The following is a 22,282-nucleotide window of genomic DNA, read 5'->3' on the forward strand; positions in this document are numbered from 1 at the left end:
CTGTCACGATAACTACTTTTGTTGGAGGATATATTGTCCCATAAATAATTGCGATAAATGATATTATTGTCATTTTAAGTCCATTTTATGTAACTGATGTAATGTTAATATAATAGTATAATAATGCATGTGCACCCCTTCAAAGAGCAATGCACTTTTAATTCTTAATAATTTTCCAAACATCGGGCTTGGTGTGTGAAAAAAATATTAATAATGAATATATTTTTATATTTATAATTGTACACTTTTTTCTCATTTATGGCTTAAACCAAAAATGTTCTCACACCGGAGCTGTGGATGATAGTTAGAACGTAATTATCGCGTCTAGTATTCAGCGTCTCGGGATAGCGGTGTGTTTGTGTGTAGATCTGTGGATGTATGTGCATCTTTGCTTGAGTACATACAGTAGGAGTTGCTATATTAATGTGACTTAAAGTACCAGTATAAGGTTTCAGAGCTCCACCATTTCATGAGCCTCCATCTGTCTCTCTACTAGCAGCAGACTGTGAGGAAAAACCCCAAGGCCCGCCAGTAAATGGGAGGAAAGGCAAGTCCTCTGAACAGTGTGATGACGTGACTTTGCTGTGTCGGCTTTCTCGGTCTACACAACTTCTTCATGTGTGACATTCACTCGCATCTGTGATTCTCCTTATTCCTTCTTATTTGCTAACGCATATTTGTCCACATTTTATCTATTAGATACACTGAGTGTGATTAGCTCCTATTGAGATGATTTGGAGTGATCAAAAGGGAGTTGTATGAATCTGATGTTAATATGTATGTATGTGAGTGCTGTCGTTGTGATCTCTGCTGCTCTGTCCCTCTCTGGCTCCACTACGGCCCACATCTGCCCTCTACTTTGATAGAAATTAATTCTGCTCAGCTCCACCTCACACATTAAGGGCTCTCTATATCCATTGTGAAATGCCAATAATTTTGATTAGACATGGATATTAAACAAATATGATACATTATCACACATAATAATTGTGTGTAGTATTTCAGGAATTCTGAGCATTTCCCTTAGAAGCCATTGAGGTATTACAAAGTCCAATCTAGCTTTTAAAACCTTATAGACTGTTACCTCTGTTGGCCAGCAGATGGAGCAAACTTCTTTAGCTTTGACAAGGAGCTGTCTATGACTTCAGTGCTGAAGTGGCAAAGAGGTCTTTTTCTTACACTGGCCTCTGTTACCACTGCAAAGGTTTATGTATTTGGTTTTGATATGTGTATAGATAAAAAATATTTTTAAAATAACTTGTACATTTTGTGCATGATCCTACAAACCTTTGATAATCCAAGGTTCCTAACATTCCTGTAGCATGCAAACCAGGGTGTGTTTATGTATCTGAATGTGTGTGCGTGTCTTGCTGTAGAAGTGACATGGGAGGACCAGCAGCGAGGGCTGAATGGCTCTCTGTCTGATGGAGGGACACAGCCACACCCCTCCCTCACTGACACAGGTTGGTTGGTTGGTTGGTTGGTTGGTCTGGGTGTGGATTTCTGACACTTTAAAAAGCATATTTCACTTTGATAGAGTATTAGACTTTATTCACAATCAATCGTATGAGTCCATGAACAGTAACCACTCCACTACCTCGCAATAAACAGAAAAGGGTATGCTACCACCTGACTGTGCCGTTAGTGCATCGTGGTGATGATAGAATTGGAGAAACATTTTCTTGAATGTCCTCTGAGATAAGTTCTTCAGAGCTGCCTTGAATTGAATATTCATTAAGAGTGAGATTCTTCATGTGAACAGTATTTACTGCAGAGCAAGAAAATATATTTAGTAGTTCATTCATGGACTCATATAAAGGTATGCAACTTAAAAATCCAAACAATATTCTACCAAAGTGATCTGACAGGAAGAGTTTTTCTGCACTGTGACTCTTGTCAGCTGGAGTACAGCCTCACCAAAGCCAGACCTGGACAATGTACAGTAGAAGCTTGATGTTGGGAACATGTAAAAAATATGAGCCAGCCGAACGACTTCAAATGATGATTGACATGAGGTTGCCCAGGTCAGCCTCTGGATGGCGTCCTTCTGTTTTACTGTCTTGGTGTGGTTTTGCAGTGCAGCATGGAGCTGATGTTTCTGTAGACACTGATCCTTTCATCATCACTAAGCAGTTAAAAACTGATTTTTGTAAAGCACAGCACATTTCATTTCACGAAACAAAGAAAAAATGTGTCTTGGCACAATGTCATACTTAATTTAATGAAGTTAAGTTTGATGAGATGCTGTCATCCACGGATGCATTGCAGGAAAACATGAAATGTGCTAAGGTAATGACACCACCGGTGTCTTGAGGTGCTGTGTTTGCTGTATTGGCTTAATGTGCTTCCATGGAAACACATCTTCACTTCGCTTTGAATTAAGCCTCCATCATGTTTACCTGTTATGTCACTTGCTGATATGCTATGCCTCCCAGGATCTTTGATACTTATTTTAAACAGAGACATAGTTAAATGTTAAACGAAGCCAGAATGTGTCTGCAACAAAATATTTACTGTTTTCTATGTTCGTTCAGTTACAGTGTGACACAGTGATATTGAAAGCTTTGACTCTTCACCATACAGAAATGTATCTTTGAAGAATTGCATGCTGGTGTTGTGGATCTCCAGTTGATGTGCAGAGATTCAGACATGGCCGTAAAGCCTCTGCCTCCCACTGCCTAAGATTCAAACTGTAATGAACTTTCAGCGAGCGTGGTCATCAGTCTCTTATTTTCTCAGTCCCTCGCTTGTCCTCTCTGTTTTTCAGACTCTCTTTGTATTTTCCTGTGTAGCAGTGCAGTGCAGTCAAGGTTCAGTGCAAATCAAATGCATTTATTGCACTTGGAATAAAGGACATTTTTAACCTATTGCTTTCTACGCTGTCCGCCCAGAAGGGAGAACAACACATTTGTCCAACAGTGTGTGTGTCAGAGCTGGCTAAGATCGACCTCGCCTTCCACAAAACGTGTCTGTCATAGTTATCTGCTAAAGAAAGCTGCTGCTTGTCAATTATTTCACTTGCTACTTGTTGAACAAACTATTTTTGTTTTGCACTGTAAGGTTCCCATTGCATGACATCTAACAAAAGGTTCAAATGGACAAGGTAAAGGATTTGTAAAATAAATCCTTCAGTGTCTTGTTCACATTAAAGGTATTCAGTCTGTGCAGAAAGTAAAGTCTGCAGGCCCTTTTAGCAGATTGTAGATGTGTCGAGGTCATGGTTCAAGTTCTTGTTGATCACTGTTCACAGGTTCGTGTGTCACCATCTTAACAAGTGTGCCTTTACTTGTTGTTGGAAAGAATTAGGATTTAGTATCCTGGTAGTGGAGCTCATTTTTAGCATTCATAACACTGATCCTGACCCATGCTGGCATTTACTATAGTAGAAATGTACATCCCTCCAAAAGCAAAGCAAATGTTCGCCTCGCGTTATTCACACGTTCGACCACAGGATCATTTGTGTTTATTGGCTTTACTCATGCAACATTTTGGGAACATCTACTTCTTATTGTACCTCTATTAATCACCAGTTGTAATTGGTTGCAACAGAATGATCAACTTGCTGTGGTGTCTGCTGCTAGGGTCCGCAGTCTTGGAATAATTGTTATTCAGAGGCCGTTGGGTAAACATGAGATGTTAATACCATACAGTATTAACCAACAGACCACAGGAGACTCTTCCACGCTGACTTGTTCTGCTCTTTCACATCTCTTTCTTAATATATCACTCCCTTATCCTGATGACCTACATGATGCAGAAGTAAAGAGAAAAAAAAACGTGCTCTCTTGATTACCATTTGACTCTCTAATGAGATGATATTAGCTGCCACAAAGAGATGAAAGCTTGTGAGGCAGATGTCTCACATTGTCTTTTTATTCATGTGACACTTCATTATTCACCCTAATGGAGAACTAATTGAGCTAAATGCAAATTATGTGTAAGGGGGTATGAAAATGAAGTCTGATCGGAGTGGGACTTCTTTTGCCCTCCCAGCTGTCACTGTTGGTTTTCCTGGACGGGGATTACACAGGAAGGTTGGAGAACAGGAATACTAGAATGGTGGACAAAGTGGGCAATCTGACTCCCATTTTACAAATACCCTACATATAGGGCTGCACGATATTGCAAAAACTGACATTGCGATATTCTTTGGCAAAATATATTGCGATATAAAAAATAATACAGGTCAACATTATCCTTTCTATAGTCTAAATATTTCCATAAAACTGTCGTTTCATTTGTTTTTGCAACAAAATATGCAATTTCTGTGTTTTTTCTCCTGCTCATTTTCAGGTTGTGGTCGACGACTAGCGCGGCCTGCTTTGGTTGCTTGATAAATTGACCAAGAAATATTATGATTGGGGGTTCGTTGTGCAGTGGAGCCACATGTCACTCACGAGCAACAAACACTGTGTATCCAAGAAGCCTTAAGTAAATGATGTTCTATCAGACAGACTGCTTTTGTAGGTTATTCATCAGAAATTGAAACCTTGAGAGTTTTACTTTTGTATCACGCAGCAAAAGATGTGTAGCATGGCATGTTTGAGTTAATATGCCCTACTGACTGACTATTGCACATTCAGCCTTAGTTACAGACACTAGTGATTACGAACTGATCTCGATGTTGAACCCACCATCTGAGGTCATGTGGGTCCACGAGGGGTCGCTTACGCAGGAGCAAAACACACATAACAAACATGATAGAGAAATGCACATAGTTGTTCCATGGAAAGAAAGAGAAGGGAAACAAAATCCTCCTCAGAATATTCCAGGGTCTCAGCAGGCTGAGCGGAAGGAAAGAAGGACGTGAATAATACGATGGGAAGGACAATATGTAATCGGAAGCAGCAGAGATGCCTGAACGCAAGCAGTCGATCTTGTTGTTGCATAACCTTTTATATACAGATACTGTAGCTGACGCCTGTGTGTGTGTTTGTGTGTGTGTATATTTTGAATGTGCGCTCAGGATACATCGGAACTTTAACGTTGACATTTTTTGCTGAGGCAGTCGGCTCTCTTGTGTGCGCTCGCTGCTCTGTGCTTTCAGTTTGTGTTGTTTCTTTTTTTTCCTTTCTTTTATGTTATTCTTCCAGGCTGTCTTCTCACAGTTGCCCCATGCAGAATCAAGTGACATCCACTTTTACCCTCCTTCCCTCTCCCCTCTCTCCTCGCCTATATCCTCCGAGGGCTCCAGTTTCTATCTGGTTGGGTACATTAACATCTCTTTACTGTTTCAGCTCTTTTTTCCTTCAAAGCACAGAACCTCACCTCCCCAACCTTTCCCCTTCTAATCTCTAATAACCAAACTCTTAGCCTCTACCTCAGCCTCTCCTGGCCTCGCACCCTCTTGCTCTATGTTGACTTCTCACTGTGCCCATGGTGGAGTTTGTGTGTTCTTGGTGTACTCTATGATTTTGTTTGTGTGTTCTGTTCTTGTTGTTTTGTCATTGTCGTGTCGTATTGTTGTCGTGTTGTGTCCCTCCATCCTCACTCTGACCCTCCCACACCTGGCATACACTGTGATCACGATAATGAGGTCGCCTCCCTCCTTCCTCCCTCTTCTCCTCCGTTTCCCCCCTTACCCTTCGTGCATCCTCTCACATCCATCTTCCTCTCCTCTGTCTGTGTCTGTCCATTCTGTGATGTGATCCCAGAAGACACGGACTCACCAGGTTGGACGAACTCAGGTCTGTCCCTTCTTCTTCTCCAACTTTCTTTGAAGAGATTAGAGTAGGATTAGGAGGAGAGGAGGAGGAGGATGGAGGAGGAGGAGGAGGAGGAGGAGGAGGGAGGAGGGGGAGGGGGAGGAGGAGGGGGGAGGAGGAGGGGGAGGAGGAGGAGGGTGGAGAGAGGAGGAGGGGGAGGGGGAGGAGGAGTGAGGAGGGGGGGAGGTGGCGTGGAGGAGGAGTGATGGAGGAGGAGGTGGAGGAGGAGGCAGGGGGAGAGGAGGGGGTTAGGGGAGGAGGAGGGGCGGGGGGAGAGTGGGGGAGGAGGAGTGCGGAGGGTAGGCTATAGGGGAGGAGTGAGGAGGAGGGTTATCTTCTTTTGCATTCTTTGTATTTGATTCTTCTTCTTCTTCTTCTTCTTCTTTTTCTTCTTCTTCTTCTTCTTCTTTTTCTTCTTTTCTTCTTTCTTCTTTCTTTCTTCTTCTTCTTTTTCTTCTTCTTCTTTTCTTTTTCTTTTCTCTTTTTCTTCTTTTTTTTTCTTTTTTCTTCTCCTTCTTTTTCTTCTTTTTCTTCTTCTTCTTTTTCTTCATTCTTCTTCTTCTTCTTTTTCTTCTTCTTCTTCTTCTTTTTCTTCTTTTTCTTCTTCTTCTTCTTCTTCTTCTTCTTCTTCTTCTTCTTCTTCTTCCCTACTTTTATTCACTCTGTACCTCTTCTTGGCTTGCCCTCCCCCACCCACCTCCCCTCAACTCTTTTCCCTGCTTCATTTGCGCTCTTAATTGTTCTGTAGATGATGCTTCTTGCTTCTCTTGTCATTTATTATTATTTTGGATAGACTGTCTATCATTTTCATGGTCATTTTCATGGTCATGCCTCTGTGGTTTCTCTGCTTCAGGTCTAGACATGAGTCACTTTGATTTTCTACCTTGATAAAACCTTCTGTCCATGGCAGCAGAATTCTCCTTATGTGGATTATTCTCTCTGTGGACACACATTTTTTCTACATTTCATTAAATTGATTTTGTAGCCTATTTAGGTATAATTTAATTGACAAAAAATCAAAGGAATATATAAATGAATATGTTTTTGATGATCTGGTTATAATTCAGCACATTCAGGACATGTCGTCAGTTGTGTAGCTTTGACAGAACCATGCTAGCTGTTGTTCAGTGCTAAGCTCAGCTACAGTAAGCGGCTGCTGACTCCAGCTAATCACTGACTAACAAGCAGTTTTCCTAAAGCCTCTTACATGAAATGACTCTTTCTTTGTCATTCATTGAAGACTAAAGACATGGAAGTGTGTGGGTTTTGAGATGTTACAGAAGCAGGTAGTAACTGTAAACACTTAACCAAGAGAGACAGAGAATAAACTTTATTTTAATGAGAAAATTCATCTTGCCTCATTCATTTGTTCTTAGCTTGTATCACTTTTCTTTGTCCAAGTGTGTGTATGTATGTGAAGCGTTCAGCCTACTGTATATGTGCATTCATCTTCACTTTGTCATTGCCAATATATGACACAAAAGTAGAGACCGAGAGTAAGTGGAGAGAATGGAGATGCAGGTTCAGCAGGAAAAGCATAAACTGGTGGTACATGTAGCAGTACAAAGTATTTGTTATAAGGTATTTAGTTTGGTGTTTTATTTTGTTTTTAGTTACAAAAAGTGTGCATAGTTCTTCTTATGCAGTGGCATTATTACCTCCAGCAGAACAAGGTTAAGCTTCTGTATTGATTATGGAGTGATGTTTGTACAGTGCAAATTGCGCTTGCAGCAATATTACAAAACAAAGCACGGTGCTTAAACTTAATTTAGGAGCAGATGAGATGGGCAAACAGGATGATGTGATTATTTTACGAAGCACTGAAATGAGGAAAAAAAACAAGTAAAGATTTTGCAAGCCTGTCAGTTTGAGCTGAGAGGGATGCGTTGGGCAATTAGTCAGATCATTTAAGAATTTCCTTTTCTGTCAAAAGATTGCCATTTATCTAGAATCTCATGTAAAATGTGTCCCAGCATGGGTCCCAAACATTGCTGGAAGTCGTACATTTTGTCTACCTGTATAATTAGTGTACAAGCTATTTTATTATTATTCAGTCAATTAAAAAGAACATTTTGGACAAAATGTTGCATTCGGTTGAATGAGCCTGCAATCGTGACAGTTGGTTCCAAATGTAGCTGTTTAATATGTTGTGCAGCTCACCTTTACCAGTCAGTCTTTTGTGTTTGTTTCTTCGTTTGTTCAGCCGACCATTCAGCTTTATTCCATTAGATATGTTCTTGTCATAGCTCATGGCTCATAGCTCAGCAGAAGCTTGTGTCTCACCATTACAGTATGTCCCTCCATCAGGCTCAACTTCCCTGCATCAGCCCCCAACTGACAGTCCCCTGTCTCTGTGCTTAGGTATGGACATGGAAGAGAGGACCAGGCAGATGAAACTAAAGATGAACAAGTACAAGCAGGGAGCAGGCTCCGACTCCAGATTGGAGCAGGATTACCACAAGGTAAAAACATGCTTCAGAAACATGTACCTACAGTGTGCTGCTTGCATGACTGCACTGTGTAAAGGCCATATGGCACACTTTGCAAGCAGTCCAGCATGTACATGTGCACATATTAACATCGTTCTGCGCACGTGCATTGATGTTTGCATAGTGTACATGTACCACAGACAAAGTCACACAAACATACCCAAACAGCTGAACACTCAACTGAGTTGCTGCAGTTATTTCCACTTGTTTTTTTCACCCACATCACAAAAACCTATAATATATATCTATTTACTGAAGATAGGACAACATAATAATGTCCATACAACTTGAAGAAGCTGAGGAAATGTGTTTTCTCTTTTGGGTGAACTGAGCCTTTTAAGCCTTTTCTTGTAAAGTGGAGGAATGTGACAGTGAGTGTGTGCAGAGTCAAGTGTTTACTACTCTGTCCTGAGGAGCTCCTGAACATGTTTAGAGAGCTCGGCCTGCATTCTGGGCCAAGCTGTACAAGAGTAAGCTCTCTGTCCAGCTTTCCTTTTAAGTCTGTGGTATGAAAACTATTGCATTCGGAGAAGCCAATGTGTTTGCTAGGAGTCTATAAAAGCATATTAAATGATGAGGTGTCCTTGTCTGTTGAACATTATCCTCCTTGGAAGTGCCAGTTACAAAACAACGCTTGGACTGTTATTAAACCAGACTTCTGAGTGCTTGCTCTTAAAATACACAACACATACTGTAACACTTACTGTGACACTCAGGTTCTCTCGCAGGAAACATTCCACAACAAATACACACAGGAAATGATATACACAACCTAGCTCTGCAAATTCTCTTAAACCAAGGTGATGCTAAGATTGTCATCCCAGTTGAGCTTCCAAGAAAGCCTCAGTGTCATGCTGGTTCAGTAAAAACCTGTCACTGGTTTTCACAATATACTATATATATAATTTTAGTTTTAGATAATCGTATGTTTTCAATGTAAAATCTTTATCTAAAAAGTAACTTAAATTGCTGTCAGATGAATGTAGAATAGTTGATAAAGTTGAGGAGTTGAAGTATAAAGTAGCATCAACTGGAAATACTGAAAGAATATCATACTTAGACCATACATTAAATCATTGTCATTCTCATCTGGATTTCTGGTGATGTAATCAGTGTCAGCTAGAGAATAAAACTTTCTGATCAACAGCGCACATCACAAATTGATAGATGTGATCAGAAGGTGATTGATATTTTAGACAGCACTGCCTCTTCTAAATGCTGTGAACATACTGTGAAAAGCTACAAGATTCAACCCGTGGCCTTGTATGTTTTTACTACCTTTATGTCTCTTTGGTGTATTTGAATGAAGTACATTCTAGTCTTTCAAAAAGCACACTTAATACGACTTATGTAACATCATCATCCCCGCTCTTTCTTATTGCACTCCTCTTACAGTCAAACTAATAAATCTGCATGCGAGCAGTGTATTGTTTGTGCTTAACGTTCATACCCTTTCGTCACTTTTTAAAGTTTACAATAGTCTCTCATTTGACGTTAAATGAAAGTAAAGAACAGTGTGAATAATCCCATTTGAAAAGAGAATGGTCTTAACATGATTGGACTTGTGTTTGCCAAAAGCACTGCACTAGTCAAGCAGCAGAAATGTTTTTTGTTGTATAAGACATAATGTTGTTTCATAATTGTTTTCGTCCTCTCTGCAGCGTTCAGGCAGAGATCCACGGGGCTCAGATAACCTGTCGGCCAAGTCATCGGACAGTGATGTAAGCGACGTGTCCGCTGTGTCGAGAACCAGTAGTGCCTCTCGGTTCAGCAGCACGAGCTACATGTCTGTCCAATCAGAAAGGCCGCAAGGAAACCGCAAAATCCGGTAGGCTGATGAACTCTTTTTAAACTCATCAAGCTGTTATCAGGAATGGACAAATCCCCCTCGGCTGTGAACCTGTCTTTCCATATATGTTGCCAAGTCCAGATGCTTTAAGTTTGAAATCGTTTGCACCTGGTTAAACTGAAAGAGGAAAATGCACCGCCTAGCACTGTGTGTCATTTTCTCACTGTGATGAGTTCAGGTTTGGCTCCCTTTTAGAAAACATCTGGAACCAAATGGTTGAACTCTGCTCATTCAGGCTGTGGGGGAGGTTTGTCCATATCTGGCAACACACACGGAAACATTAAACACATTGCATCTCTTCGAGTGTTGTCTCGTATCAAAGCAAAAAACAAATTCATTTGCGTGGTGCTTTGCTGTAATTTCTGTTTTCTGTTATTTTGAATCAGTCTGCTTTTGATCTTGGCTCCACTGTGTGTCTGTGTTTGTCTTTGTTTCTCTATTTGTTGACAATATTCATGCTTTGTTTGGTTTTCTTTCTGCTTTGCATGTGCTGCTCTCTTGCTTCTGTCTCCGTCTTCAGCCAGTTGCAATCAAGGAGCCAGTCTCGGGAGGGGGATGAGCAGTTAGGAGAAGTGCTAGAGGAGGAGGCGGGCGGGGGAGGAGGAGGAGGAGTGGAAGGGAGAATGACGAGTAAAGAGGGGAGATCGCAGGGGGGGGGAAAGGGATCAGGGGGGAAGGTAGACACAGACAAGGAACATCAGGAGGATTTGGTGGAGAAAGAAGAGGACTTGCACCAGAGGAGTATCTCAGAGACTGACCTCAGGTAACACGTGTGTGGCAGCCTCTAACTGTAGACTCCTACTAACAATAATGTAGACCTGTAGCTCCCAATGACTTTTGCACGTTTATATGACGTGATGTGCAAAGCAGCGTGTGGTGACTATCCTCCACCCTTTAATCTTGATAACTGTGGCCCTATTTACCCTTACCAATACTAAAGTAGAGTAGCATTCCTACTTGATAATTGTACTGAGTTGACAACAGTTTGGTAACCCACGCAGCCTGTTCACACTTAAAAGAATACATCGCTCACAAAATTACCATTTGTATATCAAGGAAAACTTTGTTTTTCTTGCATTCCTCTCTGGTGAAGAAGAATCCAAAAACTGAGAAAGGTCTCCATCAATTGAAGTAAATGGGGGCCGCGTTTAACAACAGCAAAAGTTTATGAAAACATCCGTTTACAAACTCTCACACAACTTAGAGTTGCTGTACAAGAAGTCGTATGCTCACTACCTCCCAAACACATGCATTTTCCCTTAACCCTTACTATACACTTCCACGTAAACAGTGTTTTTACACAGACTAGCGTGAGACTGTTTATGCCGAAGTGTTTAATACAGAGTGAGTTATACTGCACGAGTTGTGTCAGAGTTTTACACAGATATTACTGTGGAGGCTTGCAAGAAAAAGGTTTTCTTCCAAGAATTTAAGGTAAAGGGGGGTGAGTAATTATATACAGATGATATTTTATGGGGTGAAGTATTCCTTTAACTAGCCATAAGATGGACATGGAAACAGTACAGCAGGCATTCTAGATTAAGTAGCAGTTTACCCAAATCACAAGAAAAAGAATATATGTATATATATATATATATCTATGTAGCCATGCAGACAGGTGCCCATTCATTTGCTGAGTTTTCTTCTGCAGGAAAACAGTACAGAGAACTAAGTGTGCACAATTGTATGCATGTTTGTATAGACTGGAGTTGCGGTTAGGAGGGAAAGTAAGAGGGATGATAAGATGAAGGAAGGTCTAATTATGTGTAAGAGTAGTAGCATGAGATCAACCGATGTAATATAGGAAGGAATATGGAATTGCTTCCTTTATTCATACCATGATGGAAGACATGACATTTGATACAAATGATTACACATCAACAGGATATTTGTCCTCACCCCATTTCCAAATGAACACATCTACAACGTCTCTTTATACAAACAATGTTGTGGTTACTCAGACTAAGACACACACCTCATTGTCAACACATTTCTTTAGAGACTATTTTCCAACTTTGGTCAAAAACAGTGTTACTATTGACATATGGGTTATTGTAGCCTGGACATTGACTCTTGAAAGATATGCTGCTACGACACAGTACAATGGAGGTGAATCAAAATCCATTAATTATGAGGAAAGAAAGATTCCTTTAACAAACTCCACTCACACAAAGAATACTTATAAATGCATAAATATAAATATATAAATGCACTTTGCTAGCAGATCGTGTTGAGTACTCGACAGTAACAACGCTTTGGTTTCTCCAATGATCCTCTTGTTCCCAAGAGTTTGTCTAATATCACCATGGTTACCTTTGCCTTGTTTGCCAGCCAATATATTTTAGCTCAGAGATTTGAATTAAACATTTATACTTCACATGTGGCATGAACAAATATTGTAATCAATCACGACTGAACGCATGTGTGGAAATCTTCCCTTCCTAAGTGGATGCATGCAGACTGTGGTTTTGACATAAGACTATAGACACATTGATTTGGAGTCCCGCAGCAGGATAGAAGCTTAGCTTACATCTCTCTAATCAAATCACATTCACAGCAGGATCTGAGTTAGTGCTTCTCAGCCACACTAGTGTTGCTCAGTGTCTGTTTGGACTTGAGAGAAAACACATTAAGATAAAAGCTCCACCCTCTTATGTGGGATTAACACTGCACCAGTGTGTGCAGTCTGATTAAGACAATGCATCCCAGATCTGCCCATAGCAGAGATACAGTACGGTCACACTACCAATATAGAGCATTGTTAGATACAGATTATTCTAAGAGATGATGTTAACATCCTGAGACAGTCAGTGCAGTGTTGTCTATTGAGGCTGCAGTCTGCGTTGCTTTACTGTTTGTTTGTGCTGCTCAGTGCTGGGATGTTGCGTCAGTATTTTGTCTGTCTGTGTGTCTGTGTTTCACATGCTGTCTGACTCCTACAGTGACATTCTGCACCTGCAACCTCCCACATTCCTCCTCGACGTGCCAAGAACATTTCTTTCTCTCTGTGTAACACTACAACCCTCATTCATAGACTGCCCACCAGTAATCAATTCACTTTCAGTTAAGTCACTGGAAACTATTCAAATACGGCCAAATCAAATACATTCTGAAGGAACTTTTAAATTAAGTTACGACATTCAAAATTCAACAATATCTTCCTCCTTGACTGAAAGTGAGCTGCATTGGTTGGCTGTTAACATACTGACAACTCTTATCTGTGTGATCAACCCCAATTCCTCCATGACAGCTACAGTATAAATCCAGCACTGACTTTTTATTAACATTGCACATTCTCCTTTTCAACACATGAGACGAGATATACAAGATTAACAAAAACATTCTACTTTATGACTCATTTAGGTTTAGTGAAGATGTTCACGTGAGTGTTGCACTTTCAGCTTTAATAAGCGTTGAGCTTGAGTATATGAAATAGCTCCAAATAAATCAAATGATCAACAACAACCAAAGGTATTTGCACGGTCATTTTATCTGAGTGCCATTCTTTAACCAAATAATAAAGTCTGTGAACAGTAGTGAAACAGGTGGTTGCTAAACAGCAGTAGATATGAGTAAGTTTGGATATTGCAAAGGTTTACACCATCCCATTAAGCATGAGCACTTATTTCTGGGTGCTCCTGCTTTATGATTTGTTTGTTTGTGATATGAGTCACATGGTGTCAGGAAATTATAGCATTGACTGTTTAGGAGCAGGATTTCTGCACAAAATAGAGAATATTTATTATTATTATTATTATTATTATTATTATTATTATTATTATTATTATTATTATTATTATTATTATTATTATTATTATATTATTATTATTATTATTATTATTATTATTATCAGCTCAGTGGTTTTCTAACCTTTCTGCCCAAATCATTGCTTAAAAGGGAAATATGAAACAGTTGAATGAATCAATCCAGTCATTCTCTTTAGTGAAACATTGTGTGACACATCAAGGAGTTCGGAGCTGAAACTATTCAACAAATTCATTATTCAATCAACAGAAAATTAATTAATAATTAAACTATTTTAATGATCAATTAATCATTTTAGTTATTTTCAAACATTTGCTCGTATTTTCAGTTTTTTCTTTGTATGTAATAAACAAAACATCTTCAGGTTTTAGACTGTTGTTGGACGTTACTTTAGGCCGTGGTGAATTGTGATTTTCATCGACAAAACAATAAAAAACATTGTTAGTTGCACCTCTTACTCTAAAAGTAGTTTCAGAAATCTGTTGGCATTTTAAACTAAAGACTACTAATAACTGAATGTGAATTAGCTGTAATTACAAACAAATAAAAGTCTTGAAGCCTGCCATCTAATAAGAGTGTGACACTGCGTAACAAAGCCACAAATCTCAGTTCCATTAAACAGAATATGATCCCTAATGTCACACGCTCATCCGTGTGATGTGTTCTGTATGCACTGGGATGAAACAAGGACTTGTATTTTATATGTACTGTTATGTAAGCTCTGCCAGTGACAACATTCACATCAGCCTGTACAAAGAACTTAAACAGTATACTGAGCTTGAGTATAGAAGCCTGTAAATACTGAACATAATGAATACTGTGTAGGAGTCAGGAAGTTGCTGTGTAATGGATAAGACGTCACCTGCCTCCAGTGATGAAAGCTTCATTCACTGTTCCGCTTATCTCTGTATGAAAGCAACCAAGCGATGTGATTCGGCAGACACAACGCTACTAGCTATGTTTTCTTATGACTCATCTCCTATGTATTGAGGTCACAGTGTAAATATACATCTGCTACACATTAAACAAGCCTGTTCACATGGGCTCGGTGCACGAACACAATGATGGCCACATGAGCGCTTCCACTGCAGAGATGCAAACGCACACACGCGCCTCTAAGCTGATGTTGTGTCCAGCAGTCTCCAGGATGTAAGGAGCTTTCCATCAGCACTTTTAAATCCCACATCACCTCCACTAATACTGTTGCCTGGGTAATGGCTCATTCATGCGAGGGAGAGAACAGACGCTGGGTTTGAAGGACAGGGGTTCGGGTTAGGGAGGGGTCCCACCTGCGAGGGAGAGGCCTGTACCTGACTTCTGATGATAACTTTTCAGTATGAGCTTTAGACTTGAATTAATGACTTCAGTCTCTGACAACAAACTTCAGAGTTGTGTTGAGAGCTAATTCTGTGGCAGGGGGCACAGTTGCCATGGCAACACGTTTTTCTGCCTCGTCTGATATTCAAGCAGTGATCTTCTCTGTGAAACAAGATGAGGGATCATCTGGGAGGATAGGATGCGTCTCGCATGACTTTGCATTCAGCCATATAGGCATTACCATGTGCGTATTTCATTTAAACTATTTATTTATCTATTACTATGAATTACAAGAAAACATGCTATATTGTGACATCGATATCGAGATATGAAAAGACCTATATATGGATAGAAGATGTTGGCAGTATTAACCTACACTACATTATTCTGTAGTAATGCAAGTTATACTTATGTACTGTTCTCTACCGATGACTTCTAATGCTAATCGTTTGCCTTGTGACGATCACCAAGTAAAAGAGATGCTTTACCCTTTATATCAGAGTTGTATGTCACTGTTGTCTTACACTCAAAGACACTTTCGCCAGACAAAGATATTTCCGGGTTTTGTTTTGCCTTGGGAACATCTTGGCCTAGATGAAAATACATCCCGAGCAATCTGCATGCTGAGGACACTATGTTCTTTGGGCTGAGGTTGAAAATCAGAAATCCCCAATGAGTCCCAGTTTTCAAAGCAGACACAGTAACACAGGGAGAGCGGCCTGACTGCCAAGACCTGTTCGGAGGGCAGAGACAGTAATTAGAGGGGGTGTTTATCGTAAATCAAGTGAGGGCGCATTCACATAGCGTTTGTCTGTTCCAAATAAGAGTGAGATTAATACTTTTGGTTCGTCTTCTATTTAGTCTGGTTTGTTTTCAGTGCACAACTTAAAGAACAAATGATAAAGGTTTATCAAATGCTTTTATAAAGGTCACTAACTTTATTGAGCATATTCTGTATGTTCTGTTCATCTCAGATGACTTCTCTCCCACACATGTTAACATATCCTTTACCTATGTCCATCCCAACAAAGGCCCTCGCAGACAGCCCACAATCCTGCGTTTTAATTCACTTATGGCAATTGGGTTGTATCATGTTCCCACTGCAATCGAACCGCACTAGGGTTCGCTTGGAAACTCTGGTGCGGTTCATTTGAGCAGTTCTGAACGCAGTAATCATACCAAAATAACCGGTTGTTTTGGTACGATTACTGCGTTCAGAACTGCTCAAATGAACCGCACCAGAGTTAGAGTTTGATTACAAAAGTAAATCAAATACTGAATGCTGAGTACTATGAATAGAACACATAAACATGCGTTGACAGATATAAACATGTTGACACATACAGTGTGTCCAGTTAGACGAGAAGAACAATTAGATAAATACATTGCATCTCATTTTCAATTACAAGTGGAAGCCTCCTTTCATGATCACGTCCGTCTGTCGAATTGATGACTATAAGTGTTTATAAATTATTATAACCATTATAATCTAGATTACCATCTAATTGACATGTATTACCTGTTTCTAAATACAGTACAACTGTTTCAAACACTTTTCAAATGACTGTACAACTGACATGACTGTGCTGTGTATAATTCAAACACACTATAATACAGTACAGTACCTACTGTATATAAATGATGGCTTACTCTGTAGTTCAAATTATAAGTAGGCTATAGCCTAACACAGTATTGTGCTGTTTACAGATACAGTGCCAATAGGCTGCTAAACCACAGCTTGGCAGCGGTTTCAGTACATTTCTACATTTTTAACAGGCCTGAAAATATAATATATATATATATATATATATATATAATATATATATATATATATATATATATATATAATATATATATATATATATATATATATATATATATATATATATATAATATAAAAATACATCTAAAATATATTATTCTTCCTATATGTTGTAATGTATGAACAGACCAACATGAACACTTAGCAGACTGCTTGATCACTATAAGAAACGTTTTTAAACGCATTTGTCCCAAACTTTGTTGATCCATACAAGCAGCATATAAGCGATTTCTACTGTACAAAGTATTTTGAAATGTTTTTATCCTGAAACATAAATGTGTATGTGCAAAGGGTCTGAACAATCTCTGTGCTCGTCCATTTTAACCTCAGTGGGCAACAATCTGTCGAGACAACAATGGCCCTGTGCCCTGCCCTCGCCACTCTGCTTATATTTGATGGAATGGAAGAGTGTCTTTGTCGACCAGACGAAATGCAACCTCACTGTGATGATAGTGAAAGAGCATATTTTAGAATGTCACCTGGAGCACATCAGCCCATGGCAATGTCGGGAGTTGAGACGCTTGAAGTCAGCTTCAAAGCTTCTGGGCTGCATTAACTGATCAAAGGCACTAATCCCCCAATAAGCATTCAATATTTATGTATTAAAGTACAGGCTGATCCATAACAGAACCCACTGGCATTAGAACTGGCATAAACAAAGGGCTCTGCAGGCTGAGGCACACATCAGACTTATTTCACCACCAGCTGGCAACCAAAGTGTCGTGTTCAGGACAAGAGTGTTCTTTAGGTTTTAGTGGCAGTGCGTAGTGTTCTTGACAGCAGTGAGACCATCAATATGAGAAATCATCCTCTCTTAAACTCATGAAATATTGGGTGGCAAATATTTGTATTATCTAACTGCTTGACAACGTGAGCTGCTCTGTCTCTCCCCAGGGACCAGGCTACCAATGCCTGGTAGGTTTGGATGTGCAGAGTGCTGAAGCTCCAGCAAGGGTTAACATTTAAATTAAAAGAATTACTTACCTCCAATGTCAAGGTAATGCAATACTGCTGCCTGCTCTTGAAATCCTATTACAATGCCAGACGTAATCTTGATTATATACTGATCACTTTCTTAATTCTAATACAATGTAGTCGAACACTAATGTCTAATACATGAAACAGCAGAATTTGAAGGAGCCTAATTGCAGTAATTGATGGAGTCAATTGTCGAACCGCATTGATTCTTTTCCCATTTTAGTCTGCGTGTCTCTCCATAAGTTGTCTTTATACGACAGTTACATGGTGCAGGTCAGACACTTTAATTAATGAATAGTAGCCCGAGGGTGCTGCACGTAACTCATCCCATTAACAATGCAGAGCCTATGATACAGAATGTAATTTGTCTTTTGAAGATCATTGTACTAGCAGAGCTAAAATAAGACCCTCATTTGGACACTGTCCTATTTCCCTTCAAACAGGGACATCTGGAGAATAATGCTGATGACAGACCACTTTTTTTGTTAAAGTTAAAGTACGTCACAACTGGTGCAAAGAAGTTGCTTTCTATCTCCAGGTGTACATGAAGGAGAGCAAGAGAGCGCTACATTACATGTCCTATGAATTCTATATATATTATAATACTCTAACATAAAACATAGACGCTGAGTCACCTTTATGCTCATGAAACTGGGACATTTGATGTAAATGATTTCAATTGTAATAAAAGGTTAAGTTTCTAAGTAAATTGGTCAGATATTTTAAAAGCAACACACAATGTGTTGCGTAACACTTAATGTAAACAGAACAGCTGTTTGAAAACTCCCCACGGTACAGGTCCACCAGTAGTTATCCTTGAGCTTTCCATCGTATCCAAAGGTCAAGAATTTACTTTCAGTCTGAACTTTTTAGCCATCACGCACAACTTAAAATACTCAGAAATTGGAAATTCAAACTTAAAATTAGATTTAATTCTGTGTGCACTCACTTATAAAGAACATTCACTCTCTGAATTCAAATCTCACTGCTGAGGCCTGTACTATGAAGCCAGTGCAACATACCCAGGATATCTTTGTGTTATCTGGCTTAACTAACCCTAACAAGCTGTTAGGCCCCAACACACGGCTCAGGAAGCTGACACAAAATCAATATATATGATATGATTGATAAGTGTGACGCGTCGGAGTCGTGTGCTCACAGTCACAGACTGTGCACATTGCCTTGCGTTACTTTGCTCTGTGTACTTGTATGTATGGTGCGGGTGTTTATTAGATATGAACGTAAACCTATTTACCGCTTTGAATTATGTTCTTATATTTATCCTTTATTTGTTTTTAAGTCCGTTTCACACCACAGGCGTTGCAGCAGAAACATAAGACTTAAATATTTTCATGCACGTCATAAGAATACATCTATGTTACACATTAATTTAACGGAACACACATGTACTTATAGTCAGACACACGCCCATATGGAGCAGTGATATTATACGGCTGGTAATTTAGGCATTGCACAGTCTGACATGTTTTTGCCAGCTCTTCTTGCTGCATTTGGCAGTTTAAACTATGTTGTTTTTAGAATGGATTACGACTCTGTATAGCTATTTTACGATTCGCACACCGAGCTGTGATTGGTTAGCAGGCGGTGCTTTTACACGACTTGATCTCTCATCTGGAACATATCCTGCTACGGAGCAGGTTATGTCTGCAGCATAAGTTACCCTGAAGTTATCTCGCTAACCCCACATCCTGCTTCGTAGTACAGGCCTCTGCTGCACCAAAGAGTTGGACTGACTACACGTGTTGCTAATAAAACTAGAAGGGCAATGACCTAACTCGCAATGTGAATGTAAGTGAAAAAGAATTAGTGTATTCGCCCCATGATTCAGATACGCTCCAAAACGTAGTGGGTTCTTCCTTGCCGAACCGGAAATATAATCTTTGACGGAGGTAAAAGTCTTGTACGAGAATAATACTGCTTAAAAAGAGATAAGAAACAAACCAAAGCAAACATTACATGCGTAAAGACACTAAGCAGTAAGCACTAAGTCCTAGTCGTGATCAGCATCCTGCAGCACTGCTGTGAGTAAAGATCACACTGAGCACTGAATGTGGTCAATAACTTTGAAAATATCACAAAAAGGCTTTGAAAGTTTCGAATGGTCAATGAGGTCACATGTGTTCACTCGCTCGGCAGTCGATACGTTTGATGGAATGCAACACAAGGCAACTACCACAGGTCAAAATGACAAAACACTTCAGTTCAGTTAGTGCACAAAGATTTAGGGAGCTAAATACAGCAGAGTATGTAAAGGTTGCTCTTTAACTGCATGAACATATTTTACACTATACAGAACATGCACTTCAAACCCTAAACTCAGCTATACTGTAAGTCATGAACTCCTGTACCTGAATTCTGTCCTTCTCTCCTTTTCACCCCACGCCTACTCATCTTCTGTCCCTCTCCTGTCCTCTCTTCTTCCCTCTTCTATCCTCTCCTCCTGTTTCCTCTTCCATCATCTCTCCTTTCACATCCTCTCCTCTGCCCTGTCCTCTCTTCTGTCCTCGCCTGCCCCCCTGTCAATGGCGGTGGCTGACAGTGACTTTGCATCCAAAATGAAAAACAGGCAGATGGGCTCGTCGGGCGGGGTGAACATGACCAAGAGCACAAGCCTTAGCGGTGACATGTGTAACCTGGAGAAGACTGACGGCAGCCAGTCGGACACAGCGGTTGGCACGGTAGGCACCGACGACAAGAAGAGGCGCTCCAGCATTGGTGCCAAAATGCAGGCCATGGTCGGCATGTCGCGCAAGAGCCGGAGCACCTCTCAGCTCAGCCAAACAGGTAGGACATCCAGCTGCACAGCCAGGGTGCTGTATGTATGTTCATATGTGTATCTGGTTCTGTCTGTGTGGGCTTCTCTGTTGTTTTCTGTGCTCAATATTGAGTTCTAATACCACTGCTCTCTCTTTTCCAGTTCTTCCTTTTCCCAACTTTTTATCTTGAAGGGCTGTGGTCTCAGCACACTCCTTTTCTGGAGATGAAGACAGCAGCATGACTGTTCTCATTCCCTTTTCTCTTTTTCTTCTAGGTAACAACTGTTCTGGAAATTCCTCTCTCTCTCTGTCTTTCTACCTCCCTTTTGTTCTCTTTCTTATTAGACCACTGCAGTTGTGTTTTCATGCATAAAGATGATTATTTACTGTGCTTTGACAATAATCTGTCATTTAATTTGTTTTAATGTGGTATAGCTGTAAAGGTTCTTCCTACCACAATGATGACAGTAGCTGCTTGTTGCGGGTGCCGTTTTGTCACCCTTCTCATGTTGTGACGCTCTCTTGACTTTGACTTTCCAGTGTAAAACACTACCTTAAACTGTGGCCATGTGCAGTTTTCTCTATTTCATTCTTTGAGTGCATGAAAGAGTGTGTGCACATGTGTGATATAGACAAGAGTGTTGTGTTGGTGTTTTTTTAAAACCTATTTTCCTTTCGCTGAATGCAACAATATGTATTGTCCTGCAGTGAAGAAGATGACATTCTGCTGAACATGGGGCTTTTACTGTCCTTCACTCTTCAGTTGAATTTGTTTCTATGGTACTTTCTTTTCAAAAACGCTTAATAACCATTGTAGTGGGGTTGAGCTGCGTTAGCTGGTGCCAGACAATGTGAAAAACATGTGTGCGGTGATGTCTCTGGCCTACATATGGAGGTCTGTTCATGAGGTCAGTTGATTGGTCAACTTCACCTCCGCAGCCACAGCTCTGTTAGTCATTGAGGGCTTTTTCATTTAGTCTATTCAACCTTAAAGTGGTCACTTATCATTTCTACCCATTTCTGGCTAGATAGCGTGGCAGAGGTATGGGGAGATGGATGTGTGGTGCGGGGAGACGAGATGAGCAAGAGAGTGAAGCGTGCTCACGTGGCACTGCGCTGCCTCGCACCCCCCCCCCCCCCCCTCCCGTGATGTGACTGGCACATGGGCTGCTGGGTTCATCATTTCTAACAGTTATTCGTCACATCAATATGGCAATCAGCAGTTTTTTTTGTGGTATTTAAGTATCAACAGTTCTCCCAGTCTTGTGTTGTTGACTATTACTGATGGTGATGGTCCTGTATAAGATGACTCTTCTGGAGTCTACTTCTGGGAACAAAAAACAGCTCACATTTGTTAAGATTTTCATGTTAAGATACCCATTTGAACAGTTTCACAGGAACAAAGTTACACACATATGCACACATGCAGGCAGACACAGCACAAACGGAGCAACCTGAATGTCCTAGAGCTATTAATATTTCACTCTGTGCTTCTAAGTGCATCAGATGGAGTTTGCTGAGAGTGTGCAATGCATACATCTGCCTCTATATCTGTATTTGGTTCTGCACCAGCACAAACA

General features: G+C 40.2%; 1 protein-coding gene across 28 annotated transcripts in view; it reads left to right on the forward strand.

Moving 5' to 3' along the window:
* rims2a (regulating synaptic membrane exocytosis 2a) overlaps window positions 1-22,282 on the forward strand; it is a 156,331-nt gene that overhangs the window by 118,647 nt on the left and 15,402 nt on the right. For 20 of the 28 annotated variants that reach the window (XM_029452519.1, XM_029452520.1, XM_029452523.1 and 17 more), the window contains 3 exons: window positions 8,067-8,167; window positions 9,856-10,022; window positions 20,486-20,730. The exons of 7 other annotated variants lie outside the window; for them this stretch is intronic. In XM_029452519.1, coding sequence (XP_029308379.1) covers window positions 8,067-8,167; window positions 9,856-10,022; window positions 20,486-20,730 — 513 coding nt within the window. The remainder of the gene's footprint in view (window positions 1-8,066; window positions 8,168-9,855; window positions 10,023-20,485; window positions 20,731-22,282) is intronic. One more of the 28 variants, XM_029452513.1, reaches the window with a different exon arrangement.

This window comes from Cottoperca gobio, chromosome 16, assembly GCF_900634415.1.
Source record: "Cottoperca gobio chromosome 16, fCotGob3.1, whole genome shotgun sequence".
NCBI classification, from domain to species: Eukaryota; Metazoa; Chordata; class Actinopteri; order Perciformes; family Bovichtidae; genus Cottoperca; species Cottoperca gobio.